General features: G+C 38.5%; 3 protein-coding genes across 3 annotated transcripts; 1 reads left to right on the forward strand and 2 right to left on the reverse strand.

Moving 5' to 3' along the window:
* Positions 1-470: 470 nt before the first annotated feature.
* smn1 (survival of motor neuron 1, telomeric) lies at positions 471-6,603 on the reverse strand. The gene is made up of 9 exons (XM_046841869.1): positions 6,444-6,603; positions 6,134-6,205; positions 5,142-5,261; positions 3,805-4,002; positions 3,563-3,724; positions 3,353-3,427; positions 1,244-1,354; positions 1,085-1,159; positions 471-585 (listed from the first exon to the last, which is right to left on the reverse strand). The coding sequence occupies exons 1-8, from the start codon at positions 6,489-6,491 to the stop codon at positions 1,106-1,108; spliced, it is 840 nt and encodes a 279-aa protein (XP_046697825.1). The 5' UTR covers positions 6,492-6,603; the 3' UTR covers positions 471-585; positions 1,085-1,105.
* A 15-nt stretch (positions 6,604-6,618) lies between these two features.
* On the forward strand, positions 6,619-8,753 carry LOC124380677 (heat shock protein family B (small) member 11). The gene is made up of 5 exons (XM_046841870.1): positions 6,619-6,759; positions 6,832-6,938; positions 7,969-8,037; positions 8,235-8,278; positions 8,362-8,753. Exons 1-5 carry the CDS (start codon positions 6,668-6,670, stop codon positions 8,452-8,454), a joined length of 405 nt encoding a protein of 134 aa, XP_046697826.1. The 5' UTR covers positions 6,619-6,667; the 3' UTR covers positions 8,455-8,753.
* mccc2 (methylcrotonyl-CoA carboxylase subunit 2) lies at positions 8,269-17,255 on the reverse strand. The gene is given in 18 exon segments (XM_046841868.1): positions 8,269-8,938; positions 9,727-9,812; positions 9,953-10,067; positions 10,445-10,601; positions 11,285-11,351; positions 11,725-11,801; positions 11,912-11,984; positions 12,513-12,538; positions 12,541-12,607; positions 12,711-12,810; positions 12,900-12,964; positions 13,058-13,171; positions 14,055-14,167; positions 14,526-14,653; positions 14,741-14,842; positions 16,233-16,317; positions 16,525-16,591; positions 17,032-17,255. Coding segments are annotated over 18 exon segments (1,689 nt in total). The 5' UTR covers positions 17,161-17,255; the 3' UTR covers positions 8,269-8,820.
* Between the last annotated feature and the right edge of the window lie 17 nt (positions 17,256-17,272).

The following is a 17,272-nucleotide window of genomic DNA, read 5'->3' on the forward strand; positions in this document are numbered from 1 at the left end:
AAAAAAATTTCCAAAAAAAAAAAAAAAATTCTTTTAAGAGACCTCTTATTTATTACTATTGCTCTTTAATATATATATAAAAAAAAACAGTACTTATGATTATTCAATGGAATAATTGTTAGATTACTCGATTATAGATCGATATAGCAGCAGCCTTAAAGAGCAGTTAATAAGAATGTAATACCACGAGAAAGCAGATTTATCAACAACTACAACAGATGCTTTTGTTACAAGGGTGAGCTAGAATGTGAATCTTCCAGGGGGGCGGGGGCATGGGGGGGGGGGGAGGGTTAGTGCCAAGAATGCAAGACATCAGAACAAAGATATGAAAATGTCACAAAAATGCCACTGTAATTAAATACTGTGTTCTGACCAAAAAAAATAATTACATTTATTGTTCAAAATTTAGAATTTAAATTTCCACTTTAAATCACAAGTCGTCATTGTTTAAAAAAAAAAGATCAGACAAGTTTGGAAAAAAGAAAACATTTAATTCATTTATGTACAAAGAATACAAAACATTATTTTGAAGATGAACAAGTGCAGAACTTCAGCAACATCATCAGAGACTGAAGTCAGTTTAACCTGTGGTAGAGAAACAAGACCAAGGGTATGCATGACAAATTAAATCCAGCTGACTCAAATTATTGGCACTCTTCATCTGTACAAAATAACTGATACAAACCAAAGGTTTCACTCAAGTGGAGTCTGTTTTGGCTTAATTGCATAGTCTTATCAAGTCGATATTATACAAAGAAGAGAGCTCACATGAGCACCCTGGAAGAAATCTCAGGGAGAAATAGTCTAATAAGCATTTTAGGAATTTGTCAATCCTCCCTAGATGTTAAAAGCTAACTGTGGAATACCCCCATTTTTATTTATTTTTATTTTATTTGATTATGAATCCACAATGCAACAAGCAGGAAAGAAATAATCAATAAGATCAATCAAACTGACTTTCCTTTTTATCAACCATGGAAAGGAAGTAGTTTTGAATATATCCATGCACACATACCACTGTAACCATTTGTCAATAAACTCTTACACTAGAATACAAAAATAAAATAAAGAATCAATGACGTACCAGTATGAACTTTTCATTGCTTCATTTGTGATGGGACTTCTTTCCGGTAGCTTCTCTGCGACCTTGTTTTAAGCCCTGTAAGGCGTCAAGAGATGTATTTACCACACAAATGTTTTTTTTTCCAGTGGCATAAAAGTAGTGAATGTAGTAATTACTCACTAAGTAGTATCCTGTGTGGTAGCCACTCATGTACCATGAAATCAGCATGCTGCCTAAAGCCTCATCATCCTCCAGCATGTCAGGACTAATTGGTGGTGGCGGTGGGATCATCTGTGCAAGAGGTGAGAACTTTTAGTTCAATCCATACCATAATACTATAATATTACTATAATACTGTATTATTAGTGTTTCAAAGCTTAAATTTGAACTTTGAACAGCAGTAGACGAAGTAAACAAACTATTTGGTTCAGTTAAACACAAATATTATTTCAGTAAAAGTGCAAAAGTATTTGTTTTCAAATGTGCTTAAGAATCAAAAATTCTATGAAATTATGGCTATAATGTTCCTATTATTACTAATATACAAGTCCTATTATTATCATTTTTATCACAAGACTCTTTGCTTACATCAAAAACAGTTTAGGTGAAAAGACTAATGTTACTCTTAGCAACACATCAATTAATAGAATGAGTCACTGACACACTGATATCTATAAAAAAAATAAAAATATCATGAACCCAGGACCTTCTTCAAAAACTACCTCAAATAAATGTTCTGCTTGCTGTTGAACTAACGCTGAACTACCGCAATTTCCGGACTATTAAACGCACCAAAATATAAGCCACACCCACTGAATTTGACAAAGGTGTTTATTTTGAACATAAATACGCCGCACCTGTCTATAAGCCGCAGGTGTCTACACTAAAACTAATAAACTTTACACAGGCTTTAACAAAAGACAGTGACTGTTACACGGCTTGTATCTAAACAGTAGCCTACCAAGAAAGTCATTGTTCACTGTCTTCCTCCTTCCTTTCACAACAATTTCTCTCGGGATTTTTTCTTCTGGCATCGTCGTGTGTTTAAAAATCACCATCGGTGTAGCTTTTCCCCCCGATGCCGTGCAGCTCAGAACACAGGTGAAGTGCGTTTTTCATGCCCGGTTGATGATTTGCATTTCCTGTAGACAGTCCGAGCGAGCGGCAGGTCAAACATCAGAGGAACCTCATCCATATTTATGATGTGGTGCGGCCTGATTCAGTGGGAGCGCATCTGATTTAATATAAAGAGTTTCATTGGTTCACCTGAACCCGTTCTGCTATTTCATTGGTCTAATGTTATGGGGCTCAGTTTTTTGAAGCTTGTGAAACCGGGAAAACCCCCCAAAAAATCCATAAATTAGCCGCTTCATTGTTTAAGCTGCGGGGTTCAAAGCGTGGGAAAAAAGTATCGGCTTATAGTCCGGAAAATACGGTATATGTCTGTGCTAAATAAATACCAACCAGTTTTTCTCCAATCAAATAAAAACGTACGACTGATTTTGCAAAACGTAGTGGAGTAAAATGTTCGATATTTGACTTTGAAATGCAGTCAATTTAAAGTCTCCCCAAATGGAAATACTTCAGTAAAATACAGGTAAATGAAAAAGCTACTTAATACAGTAACATTAACTTCATAACTGTCCACCACTGGCTTTGACCTGCCAACTTGGTCAATAGGTTCAAATAAAAATTTCAGAAATGGGACTTTCAGTATACGTATGTATATATATTGTCTGGAGCAGCATATTTCTTCCTCACAGCATCTCTCTCATCCATACTACCCACAATACACTCTTTCCAATCTTCCACTCTTTCCCCTCTTCTGGTTTTTGACTATTTTTGGTCTGTGACCTAACAAACCAGTGTCAAAAATTAGTTACTGATAGAAACTTTAAAGCACATTTGTAGGTAGTTCTGTATAATCATGTCTGCCAAATGCCATAAATGTCCGGTTCAGGGTCATGTGCACCTGACACCAGCCGGCAGACGCCACTTGTAAGAATAGCTCCTGGGAATAAGAACATTTGAAACTTTACAGTAGGAAAAACCAACAATCTCTTACTCAAAGAGCATCTTATAACTTTTCTGGGCACAACCTTCTTTTCTGATTGGCTTCCACAGAAGAATATGCCAAACTGATTGGTAGGCCTGGAGTATGTGGTGGGCTTGTTAAGCAAAACCTACAGGCAGACTTCAGTAATCACTAGTTAGGCGTTTTTGATTGACTGATTCAGTCGATCAATCCACCCCATCACTAGTAAAAAAAAAAAAAAAAAAGTGTCTCACCGGTGGCCCTGGAGGCATCATTGGAGACCATCCAGGAAAGGCCGGTCCAGGGCCTCCACCTCTTCTATTGTCAGACTGAAGAAGACATGAGCATTAGCGTGGTCTATGTTAGTGATGATTATATCACTCATCGCAATCAGTGTTTGAACCATTCATCCCGAAGGGTCTCACTACTGAATTACACACAATACAGACTTCATATTTACTCACCATTCTAAAGTGAGAGCCAGGAGGAGGAACAGGAGGAAACCCAGGGCCCCACATAGGAGGTAGCACTGGAGATTTGCCTTTAGCTTTGTGTTTCGGCTGATTAGACTGATGTGGAGTAGAAGACCTGTCGCTCTCCTCTGTAGAAGAAGCCACCTCTTGCCCCTAAGATTTAGTCAGCATTAGAACGTACGTACTTGAGTGCTAAAAACAATGTGCATAAAAACAGAATAAACGTCATGTACATCAGTTATCTTTTGCGACTCTCCATCCGCCTCTGCAGCGTCTGTGAGAAGGTCGCTCAGATTCTGTTCCTCCTCGTTCCCGTAGTCATTGTAATATACGACGCAGGTCCCCTTTTCCAGGTTGACTGAGGAAATGGTTGCAGCGTACAGGTTTCCATCTTGGGACCAATATGCGTAACAGGTATCACCAACTTTCCACTGTAAAAGACAATTACAATTTCCATTTGATCAGTTTGGATCTCATTACACGTGTGGTCTCTAAGAGAATCTAAAAAATCTTCTTGTGAATGAATGAATGAATGAATGTGACCTTTCAGGGAAATTGTTGACAAAGAAATTGGTTGCTAATGCAAACTTTTAAGCTTCTAGACAAACCAAAGCATGTTCTGAAAAGAAGCACATTTGGGATTGACAATCAGGTGTTCACAAACTTCTGGCCCCATCGCATCTAGTAATAAAAATAAAAAAAAATGTGCATAATGGATCTTAAATTTGTTCACAGCCTAAAGAAATCATGGTTTCCCTGAGGTTTACCAGCAGAACATTTGCTTCATACTCTACAGCAGACGCGGATGCACTGTGTATTCAGACAACTTTCTATCAGAGCCAACATTAACCTTTCCAGCATTTTGTGCTACTCTTACATGAGATCGGAGCAGGCGTGCTAATTTACCATCCCCACAAACATCAATGAGCCTTTAGCACTCATGACCCATTTATCAGGATACAAGCTATGCTTTTATGGACTACTTAAAAGGGCACTAACCACTACAGAACAGGAAAATCCCAATATAATGCTGTTTTGGAGTTTCCATGAGCCTGCCATCTAGACCTTCCCAAAACACTCAGATCTGTACACTCGATTTTTATAGAGAGATATTTAACCTGTTAGCGGTTTTAATGGAATGACTGATTGGTGTATGTACACAAATCTCAGTCCCTTATAAATCCAGATCCAATATATCCGAAAGCGTGTTTCTGTCTACAGGCTGCTCGAACGCTAGGCATATTTGAAAGAACATATCTATCGTCTAAATGACTTTTCTCTGTTATGAAAATAAAACGAATGCAGGCACAGGATTCGTCTGACTGATGCACACCTTCACTCTATCCTGAATTGCCACAGTACAGACTTGTTCATTAAATATGCTGACCATGGTTGCCCTCTACTTGGACCATGGAGTTAATTTTGGCCCCTGCTATAATCGAGTTTGACTCCAATGCTTCAGATGGTCAGAAAACAGGATTTAGTTTATTTTTAATTCTGGGAAAAAACCATCAAAGAGAAACAGAATAATCCACATCAGTGTTCAAATGTCTGTGGCAGTGTGATTTACCTCTCCATCAGGAGATGTGTTACACTTCTTCTTGCTTTTGCTCTTTTTGGTGTTTTTCCGTTTATTGCCAGGTTTCTCTTTGGTGAGGGGAGCCATGGCGTCTTCTCCTTTCAGAGCATTCTGTAAAAGGAAAGAAAGGAAGAGGTATGGTAATTAAGTGTTTCAAGATTGTGTGTTTCGGTCATGCATGAAATATTTTTGTGGGACACAGCATTTCTCTATATTCCAAGAGGTGATTAATGCGATTAGAATCAGCACACTTGAAGCAGCAGTGAACACAACATATGTTGTTGTTGAGGGTTGATTTGTCTGAAGTAATGAATGTGTCAAAAGATCAGATATGAAATGGTGACCACGATAGAGGGTCGTAAAACAGCCATATGTGAATAACATGCTACTTTTTAGAAAAAATATTGATGAATGGGATCAGCCACCATTACTGGAAAAAACTTGGGCATTTCAGGATGATGACAGTGGATAAAGGAATGTTTGGATATCAATAAAAAAAAAACAGATAGCTGAAGTGGGAATTTAAACTCTGGTGGCAGGGGCAGCAAGGCCTTCAGAATCCCAAACTTATGTTCTAATACACTTGTTTATAAATTTATATTCATTTATTTCCAATAGTCTATTCTCTTCCTTTAATAGTGTTTCGGTTTGACTTTATCCAATTAGATTGCAGCCATCACGTAGTGCCATCAAAACATATGTGCTGCAAACTGCACAAGCTTAAATATGTGTTTGGCTTTATTTCTGCTGAATGAAGTCTTTTTCTGTAACTCCAACCCTGAGTCCTGAACTTACATTGTTTCTTTTACTTGTTATTTTAACTTTGTTATTGAATGCGCTACTATTGATAAAAACAGGCCACGACAGAGGCACTTTAAGAGAGCTGATGTTGAAAAGGTGAGAAGATTCAGAGCTCGCAGATGAAACTGGATTCAGTTTGTAAAGTGGCGTTAAATCTGTTCACATTGAACCCGAATGATTACCTTGAAAGATGCCACGGCTTTATCATAGGCTTTAATCAAGGCCGTGTCGTCCCATATATCCGAGTCGTCACTCTGTTCACACAACACAGGAATATAATCACACAGTTATAATGACTTTGTTAATAATTATTGTGGTAATAAAATGAGAAATAAAGATATATAAGTCGCACTTTCTTTACAAAAGTATATCATCGTGTTTTCACTGACACTCCAATAACCATGCTACCAGTTAGCAAAACTAGCATCCCAAGCTTGATGCGCTCATGCTAACTCCATCAAAGCGGTGTACCTACATGAAAACATCTCTTACCTGAGCAGTTCCGCGACAGAACACAACATCACCTGTTCCATTTGCCATTAAAAGACGTGCATACAAAAACAACACAACTGCAAATCCCTAAAACACGCCAGCATGCGCCCTGGTGTGTCGGATGTTGATGACGTTTAAGACATGCGACGATATGAGCTTGAATGGCTGCTTAGCAACATTAGTCTCATTGTTGATCAGGTCTGAGTGTTGATTAGAGATTAATAATGTTAAACACGGCTTTAAACTCGTTTGGAGCTCAGGTGCTGTTCGCGACGTCCAGCGATGAGAATTATCCACCGGAACGCATGATAGACGGGTGAGTTCTGAGTTACCAAAGCACGTAACCATACCAAATTGATGTCAGGACTAGATCTCGTTTCTGTTACAGAAACATGGAGACGTTCTGGCTGTCGACGGGGATTTTCCCTCAAGAGTTCATTATCCGATTTCCAGATAACATGAAGATATCGGTGATATCCATCCACAGTTTTAATAGTAAGTAATCAAAGCAGCTCCAGATATACATTACAGTCGTTCCTATAGTATTTATAAGACTGAATCAACCCTGCATTGTGAACTTTCTGACAAAGTAATTGGTTGCTCACATTTACATGTGGCAGACACCTTTATCCAGAGCGACTGGATAAATTCAGAGAATGGGATTTGAACTCATGACCCTGAGAACCCAAATCCAATGCCTTAAACACTAAGCTACCACCTCCCCTAATACAAACTTCTTTTTACATTTCTAGACAAAGCAAAACAAGTTTAGGGAAAAACTAAATTAATGTGTGATGGTAGTTTGTCTGTATACTTTTGGCCCTACAGTCTCTATTACTAAGCGAAATACAAAGTTATGAATGTGTCAATTTGCATAATGGATCTGACAATCATTTTGGTATTGTATGAGGAAGTCAGGTGTGTCAGAGGAGTATGTGAAGGTGGTGCAGGACATGTATGAGGACAGTGTGACAGTAGTGTGTTAGAGAAGTGAAGAAAAGAGTGCAGGCAGGGTGGAGTGGATGTAGAAGAGTGGCAGGAGTGATTTGTGATAGAAGGGTATCTGTAAGAGTGAAAGGGAAGGTTTATAGGACTGTGGTGAGACCTGCGATGTTGTATGGATTAGAGACAGTGGCATTGAGTAAAAGACAGGAGGTGGAGCTGGAGGTAGCAGAGCTGAAGATGTTGAGGTTTTCGTTGGGAGTGACGACGATGGACAAGATTAGAAATGAGTTTATTAGAGGGACAGCGCATGTAGAACGTTTTGGAGACTGAGAGAGGCCCGATTGAGATGGTTTAGACATGTGGAGGAGGATGTGTTGAGGGAAGACATGCAGGTAAATGGTTTGAAAGAGGCAGATGTAGAGGACAGGGGGGTATGCAGACGGATGATCCGCTGTGGCGACCCCTAATGGAGCAGCCGAAAGATGATGATGATCTGACATTCATTTGTTGCAGACAGAACACATGGTTCGGTGTGCTTTTCATATTCACTAAAGATACAAGTCTTAAATTTTTGTTACAGTAAAACGTTTAAGAATCGAGCAAAGCACAAATGAAGAGGCTGAGGATTTTAAGGTCATGGCAGAAAAGGGTATGTACCTGTTCCTATTTAAACATTTTTACTTTTATTTTATTTTAAACAAAAACCCAACTACTGATGCTATACAACAGTATAGACACAAAAATACTTATCAAAAACAGTCTGTCTACAAAAACACACAACTGAATGAGCTCTAAATGAAAGTATTTTTAATAAAATACTGAGTCACATGACCTTTTTTCTTTTAGAGTTTGAACAAACAGAGGGAAGTCTGCAAACAAATGAAATTTCAGTGAGTTTATTATTTTTTCCCTAATTGCTGTTCTGTCATGCCTATAAGAGATACACTCAATACATATGATGTTTTTTCTCCAGCTTGACTGCTCAAATGCAACACATCTGCGGTTTCTGATCCTCTCTGGATATGATCACTTCGTCTCAGTGCACAAAGTGGGAATACAGGCATAAGACTGACTTTAATGCACCATTAGGACTTGTAAAGTAGCCTTATTATATTTTATACCATGTACAGCAATCATTGTATTTTGTAATGAACTTGTAATAAGATGTCAAATAATCCAACTGTGCCTGTTAAAACTTGCTTGGTGGTAAAAAGCAGCTCGTTAATGTCATACATGATTTATAATAATTAGCTTATTATTATAGAATGCATACAATTATTTCAGAAATTAAAGAGAGACTACTCAATTTATAGTTTCAATCCTTTTACTGCTCGGACCAAGCAGTTAAAAAAAAAAAAAAAACCGTAACATTGACAAACAAAACCATTACGGTCTCTTCAGAATTGACAAAGAACCGAACAAATGTGCAGCTTCACATCCTGAAGATGCCGAAGCGAGTCTTCTGTGCGGGGGCATTAAGTGCGGCGCTCAGACTGAGTCCTAGGACGAGGCGTGTGTCAGCGGGGTCGATGATTCCATCATCCCATAGTCTGATGAATTGAGGAATGCTGGATTAGAGACACCTCAAATCTTACAGCATGATATAAAGCACAAATATAAATACTGATCAGGCATAACATTATGACTGTCTGCCTAATATTGGGTTGGTCCCCCTTTTGCTGCCAAAACAGTTCTGACCCTTCGAGCATTAACAGCATTAACTTCTTTAGCATTAAGAGCTACAGGAGCTCATCTGTTGGATCAGACCACACGGGCCAACCAACGCTCCTCACACCATTAATGAGGCTCGGTCGCCCACGACCCTGTCGCCGGTTCACCGCTGTTCCTTCCTTATACCACTTTTGATAGATACGGACTACTGCAGAGTGAGAACACCATACAGGAGCTGCAGTTTTGGAGATTCTCTGCTCCAGTCGTCTAGACATCACAATTTGGCCCTTGTCAAACTCAATGAAATTCTTACGCTCACCCATTTTTCCTGCTTCATCAACTTTGAAGATAAAATGTTCACTTGCTTCCTAATATACCCAACCCACTAAAACAGGTGCCACGATGAGAAGATAATCAGTGTTATTCACTTCACCGGTCAAAATTTTATGCCTGGTTAGTGTATAATAGAGTGAAGGAGCTTTTCTATATAGAATGTGTTCAATCACTGGGCATTTGTCTGTACAGGGTCTGTACTGAGAAGCTGAATGTATAGTGACTATTATTGTTACTTGTACTACAGTAATTGTGGTAAAAACACTTGTTTGACAGACAGGTGGATGTTTACCTGCAACACGAATATGTTTGTTTGGTATGTTCTGTATGTTACCTGGCACTGGAATAATATGGATTTCCCTCCTCCTCAAATCGTTTGATTATTGGCTCCTTCAAAGCCGCCTCCTGTTCTGCTGTGAGCTAGAAATACAGGCACCAAATCTGAACTTTATAACAGATGAGACTCTACAGAACCATTTTGCCTTTGCAATATATAACAGAATACAAGCAGACATGCTGAAACTAACAACTGACACAATTCGAGATTAGTTTATCCTTACCTGTTTCCCTTCTCTGGCTTTCTGATCTTTTGTGATGGTGGCCAGAACATTGGCTGCTTGCTCTCCTCCCATCACTGAGATGCGTGCGTTCGGCCACGTGTACAGGAATCGGGGACTATAGAAAACGTTTACAGTAAAGCAAAGGAAAAAAAAAAAAAGAGGTAGGATGTGCTAAAATCGGAAAATAACTAATGACCGGGTGGTTTGTTATAGCAGTTCTTATATTTTTATCCATTTATTGTTAAAGGTTTATTTTTTTTACCAATAACAATACCATTTTTTATGTCACCATTTACATGTCAGTGTCTATAATTATTTATTCCCTGACCTGGGTCAGAAAACTTGCAGTTGTCTGTTACAGAGTGCTCAAAGTGAAGTTTTCGAAATATTCAATAAATGTCATGTAGAAAACTTCTATATATTTATTAAAAAATTATGCTTTTTTCGTATAATAAGTTTTATATGTGGGGTGTGGCACAAGTCTTTCATCACCTGTATGCTCTTCCACACATGCCATAGTTTCCCGCCCCGTAGGATCCTCCGATGATTACAGTGAACTTGGGCACATTAGCACAGGCCACAGCAGTCACCATCTTAGCCCCGTCCTTAGCAATGCCACCTGCCTCGTACTCTCTCCCAACCATAAAACCTGCAACGCATACAGCACGTGCTTTACATTAGCGTGTATGTACTCAGTTGTGGAGGAACTTGAAAAATATATACACTGTACACACCAACCAGGCATAACATTATAACATTATGAGTGGTGAGTGAATAACACTGATTTTCTCTTTATCATGGCACCTGTTAGCGTGTGGGATCAATTAGGCAGAAAGTGAACATTTTGTCCTTAAAGTTTGACGTGTTAGAAGCAGGAATAATTGGCGAGTGTAAGGATTTGATTGAGTTTGATGAGCCAGATTGTGATGTCTAGACCACTGGGTCAGAGAATCTCAAAAACTGCAGCTCTTGTGGGCTGTTCCTGGTCTGCAGTGGTCAGAATCTATCAAAAGTGATTTAAGGAAGGAACAGTGGTACACCGGTGACAGGGTCGTGGGTCGCCGAGGCTCACTGATGCACATGGGGAGCGAAGGTTGGTCCATGTGGTCCGATCCGACAGAGGAGCTCATGTAGCTCAAATTGCTGAAGAAGTGAATGCTGTTGATGCTCAATGGGTCGGGACTGTTTTGGCAGCAAAAGTGAGACCAACACAATAAGGCAGATGGTCATAATGTTATGCCTGATCACTTGCCATTAAAGTTATGCCTGGTTGGTGTACATAATAATTAGTTACAAAGATACAAAGAGCTACAAGGTGTAGCTCTGCCTTGCCTGTGATGTTCTGGAGGAAGATCAGGGGAATGTTCCTTTGACAGCACAGCTCAATAAAATGAGTCCCCTGTCAAACACAGATATATGAACTGATTATATATATTTCAGTGACAGAAATGCATATGTTCTACAGCATCTACAGTCCCTGGAGGAAATAAAGCAGCTTTATCCTTTATAATAAATCCATATTTACTCACTAAATGTATATACATACCTAAAGCCAAAACACCAAATATTATGATGCAGTTACCCAATATGTATCATGTGGTAATATTTGCTCAGACATTGCAATAAAACTGGTTCTGTACTTTTAAATTGTTATTTAGAAAAATCTTATACAGTGTTAAATAAAACAGTGCCAACCGGAGCAAGCAGATGCAGATTTATAGATCACTTTTAATGCACCTAAAGTGTGAATGACATATAAAAGAATTAATTACTTTCTTAGCAGATTCTGAGAACAGGACTCCATTATTGCCAATGATCCCGACTGGATAACCGAATATCCGTGCAAAGCCTAGATACAAACAACAGCACCATGAATGAGTATAAAATAAAGTGATTTTCATAATATGCTGAACTGTATTGCTTTATTCATAAAAGGCTCAATATATAGAACAGACGCACCAGTTACTAGTGTGTCCCCATAAAACGCCTTAAATTCGTCAAATTTACTGCCGTCAGCTACCCGAGCGATCACCTGTAATTAAACATGGCTGTCAAACATCTGTATGAATGGAATTAATTACTTTTTCAAATATTATGAATAATACAAATACAGTATTAATAATTGACTTTGGTTTTTAATTAATCCCCCCAACCTACAGAACATTTTGTAATTCTGTAATGCAAGGTTGACTGTTTTGTACAAGAAGATGAATGTCTCCACCAGCATTAAATGATATGAGACTGTTTAACAAAAAGAAAAATAAATAAAAATAGGAAAAAAAAAAAAACTGTTCGCTTTGGAAAATGGCAAGGGTGTGCATCTGATTCCCAGCCACTCTGTGTGGGAAAATAATGTGGTCTGGTAGATTACTGGAGCCTGCTGCTGCCAAAAAAGGACAAACATCACATAGCTTTATTAGAGCTACTCTAAAGGGAATTTAACTGATGTACCCTTTGGCCGAAATTCATATTAGAATATCTTTACATTTCAATCTTTAATCAAAACTCATTTGTAATTATCCAGATTGTGTTGTGTTTAAAAAGACGGATTAAACGTAACCTCCTTCACGTCAAAGTTTCGTTTAAGTTCTCCCCCACAATGCCATAAAGTTCATCTGCTGGGAACAACGGTGCCTCAGGAGGTTCCACAGTGACCTGAAAACATGGAAGTAAAGATCTAACTTGTGTGTGGGTGTAACAAATCTATTATTATAAAAATAACAGCAGAAAACTGAATATCCTCTGGTAGCACACTTACAGAGAGTTTTTTCTGGTAGTTCAGGTTGCGCACTGCTTTCCTGGCTAGGTGAAGAGCATGATCATCATCTAAGGCGTAGTGATCAGTTACACCAGATTTACTGGAAAAAAATGGACGCGGAATTATTTACAGAAAATTAATATTTATATTTTTTTTAAGTATGTCACAAAAAAAAAAAATGAAGTCAACCTGCAGTGAAGGTCAGCACCTCCAAGTTCTTCAGCAGAGACTTCCTCACCAGTAGCAGCTTTTACCTTTTCACACACAGGATGCATTATTAACTCTACAACTCTAAAACCAACACAAGAGGCAGGCTAAACTACATCATTTTGTAAAATTGAACATACAAGTGGAGGTCCTCCAAGAAAAATGGTCCCCTGTTTGCGCACAATGATGCTTTCGTCTGCCATGGCGGGGACATAGGCGCCCCCTGCTGTACAAGAGCCCATCACTACAGCAATCTGCATCAAGAGCACACACTCAGATACTATTCCACATCATGATTATTACAATGCAAGCATATACATAAATATAATTATAAAATGGATCATTCAAAGCTAAATGTGTTTTTCAGCCATGGATTCTCCTGCATATGCCATGCTTATTTCCCTGCATAGACAAGTAAAAGTTGCCATTGATGTTTGCAGTGAAAACAGACTGAATAGATCAAAATTATTTTCGTTTTATACACAGATCTAGAATTACGCCAGCTCAAAACGCCATACAAGGAGATAAAGTAGTGCAATAAGATTTATTTTAATTTATTTTACTTTTGATAAAAAAAACAACTACCTTCCATCCAATCAGAATAATATGTTGTATGTCGTCAAAGTAATCACTCATTTCCCATTACATTACATTACACTTTTGTGTGTAACCAAGCTTTTGAATGTTTTACTTCTGGTTTAGATGCAAAGCAAAACACACATTTCAGTGAAATGTGTATTTTTCAGAACTAGATCTAGCAGAAATTTGCACTCGATTAAGGGTTTTCGCAGGCTGCCACACACACACACATACATTAAAAGTCCATAATGGTTCATTTTCAACAAGGTTTTGGAATGTCCTTTTTAAGTGGCTGAATAACTGAATAATCTGATATTTGACATGAACTTATTTAGCACAATTTGACAAAATAATATATTTTTTTAGCATAAAGTTAAATAAAAGAGCAAGAAATATTGCAAGTGCTGCAAAACTTAATCGACTGACCAGAAACAAAAATAAGATTAAAAGATGAGCACTAATGAAGCTTCAAGATTATAATCAGTCCAGCCTTCATAAAACATCCCATTATCAGAAATACAAATCATGACTCTCCAGAGAGCTCCATCGGATCCTTACCTGTGCAATGCCGTCTGAGGACATGCGTGCCTGGTTGAAGAAGATGCGTCCAAAGTGATCTCTATCAGGAAACACATCAGCCTGTCGGGGTAGGTTCGCCCCTCCAGAATCCACTACAAACAAGATTATTAATGTTTCCAAACTTGCCCAACACAAAGAAAGCATACTGGGGAGGAAAGAGATGCATGAAAATACTTGGAAAGCTCTTTGGACGTTAAAATTTCACGCTCATACACCACCGATAATGTCTTCATAAAAACAGTCAAAGAAACCTCCTTCCTGTTTAGGATGTTATTTTAACTACCCACCAAACATACTGGTTCATATTTGGTCTCGCCATATCTACAATCTCTTAAGAAAAATAGCTGCCATTCATTTCAGTTTAAGAAGCACTCTGTGTTCCCTAAAGCTTCAGAGCCTGACTAGGATAAACATATGACTGATGAACGACTGAAAAATGTTCCAACTCACCCAAATATATACATGGCAAGTGGTTCTGGTGTGCAATTTCCTGAGCACGAAGGTGCTTCTTCACAGTAACTGGATAATAGGTGCCTCCTTTGACAGTGGCATCATTTGCAACTATAACACACTCCACCCTGCAAAAAAATAAATGCAAATTAATTGTTTTCCAGCAGAATTTGTTTTCTCTAACTTTTCTCTGAAAGAAGGGCAGAAGTTCTCACCCAGACACTCTGCCAATGCCAGTGATGATTCCTCCAGCAGGCACTTCCTCATTACTGTAGAGCTCATACGCAGCAAACTGCGACAACTCCAGAAATGGAGAGCTGAACAAAACAAGTGTTGAAGCAAAAAAAAGTGAAATATTAATACAGTACCAGTCAAAAGTTTGGACAAGCCTTCTCTTTCAGTGGTTTCTTTTAGTTTTATTCTTTTTAACATTGTACATCAACATTGAAGGCATGAAAACTATGAAAGAACATGTATGGAATTATGCTGTAAACAAGAAAGTGTTAAACAACCCAGAATGTGTGTTTGATTTTTCAAAGTAGCTACCATTTAGCTACATTTGATGGCAGATTGGCAAACACATCAACATGGCACATCAGATTCACGAGGTAGTCACCTGGAATGGTTTTTAATTCACAGGTTGAGAATTGAAGATTTCATTTGTGGCATTACTTGCCTCAATGTGCTTTAGTCCATCAGTTGTCCCATGTATCTTAAGAACCTTAAAAGTATCCCAAAGTGCAGTCACCAAAACCATCAAACACTATAATGAAACAAGCTCTCAGGAGGCCTGTACCAGAAAAGGAAGACAAAGAGACCTCCGCTGCAGAAGATAAGTTTATTAGAATTAGCAGCCTCAGAAACTGCTGATTACCATAAATGCTTCTTGGAGTTCAAGTGGCAGACATATTTCAACATCAGAGAAGAATGCATGAGTCGAGTCAGGCCTTAATAGTCGAAATGCGGCAAAGAAACCATTACTTCGAAATAACAACAAGCAGAAGAGACTTACAGGGGCCAAAAAACACATGGAATGGATATTAGATCAGTGAAGGAACTGGCCATTGGTCTGACTTGACCAAATTTAGGACTTATGGTAAACAGACTAATCCTGAATGTGTAGTTCCCACTGTGAAGCATGGAGGAGATGGTGTGCGATGGTGTAGGGGTGCTTTGCTGGTAACTTGAGGGTACACTTAAACCAGCATGGCTACCACAGCATTTTGCAGTCACATGTTATCCATCTGTTTTGCAATTACGGGACCATCATTTGTTTTCCAACAGGACAATGATTTCAAACACACCTCTAGGATATGTAAGAGCTATTTGTTTAAGGAGTATGATGGAGTGCTGCATCAGATGGCCTGGCCCCGACAATTACCCGATCTATACCTGGTTGAGATGGTTTGGGATGAGTTGGACCAGAGAGTGAATGAAAAGCAGCCTACAAGCACTTAACACCTCTGGGAACTCTTTAAGTTTGTTGGAAAACAATTCCAGGTGACTACCTCATGACTACCTGACTGAGAGAATGCCAAGAGTGTGGAAAGTTACCAGAATGATCAAACATTCCATATATAGTCTGTCATAATTTGAGTGTCTTTGGTATTAATGTACAATGTGGAAAACAATAAAAATGATTGATCATAGAATGAGAAAGTCCAAACTCTGACTGGTAGTGTACATTAATATGTGGTGGCTTTATACCCCGGGTCCAGCAGCTTGTCAATGCGCTCCCGAGGCAAAAGCTTTCCTCGGGATGTGTGCAGATTTCTAGCTTTCTCTCCTCCACCTGTACAAATGAAATATTGTGTAAACACATTGTTCAGTGTGGGCCAAGGTCAACCTGTCAGAAATTCATTAGAAAAATAAAAATAAATATTAACAATTATATATAATAAATATTAACAATTTTTTATATATATATATATATATATATATATATATATATATATATATATATAAAATTTTTAATTATGCACATAAGACACTCGCTTACCCAGCTTTATCTTTTCTGCTCTGTCTTTCAGCTGCTTAACAAGAGCTTGCATACGTTCATAGTTTTCCTATAAGAAAAAGTTTTATTTAATTGCATATTTTATATTCTAATATTTAATAACTAACATCATAGATAACCTTTAATGTATGCACTTCATTAGACTTTTATCACTACGTTGTTTAACTCAGTGTCTTATACCTTGTTGGAAAATGCTACCTAATATTAGCTTTTGCCATTCATTCTTGTTCACGCGATTAGCTTGAAAAATATAAAGAATAGCGGTTAAGCCCCAAATGACTTCCCCCATTCTTCGATATGTCAGCTATATAGGGCATGACTGTGTGTATTTATTCGCCCTAGCTAGTGCACTAAAAGTTCAATACGAAGCCATTTGACATCAAGCCACACTGAAACCTATCGAGCCAAGGACGTTGCTTTCACCGGCAAAGGCTCACTGTTTCTGGTATCACCAAGTAACTCCAGGCCGCGGCTTCTTGTTTGGCCTACCTGATAATCGGGAGACTGCGAGTCTGGCTGGGAGCCCAGTGTCGCCACTTTCTCTGCATGGTAAAGTCTCGATATAGCGCTCCTGCTACGAAGAAAAGCCACAACCGGTCTGAAGGTGTGCATTAACATATTCTAATGTAGAAATAAAAAAACAAAACTACCGATAAAGTGTGTTAGTGTCACAGCATTCTAGTTATCCAGTACAGTGTCAGAGATAAAGCCACGCCCCCTTAACATCCAG

The sequence above is a fragment of the Silurus meridionalis genome, chromosome 27, assembly GCF_014805685.1.
Source record: "Silurus meridionalis isolate SWU-2019-XX chromosome 27, ASM1480568v1, whole genome shotgun sequence".
NCBI lineage: Eukaryota > Metazoa > Chordata > Actinopteri > Siluriformes > Siluridae > Silurus > Silurus meridionalis.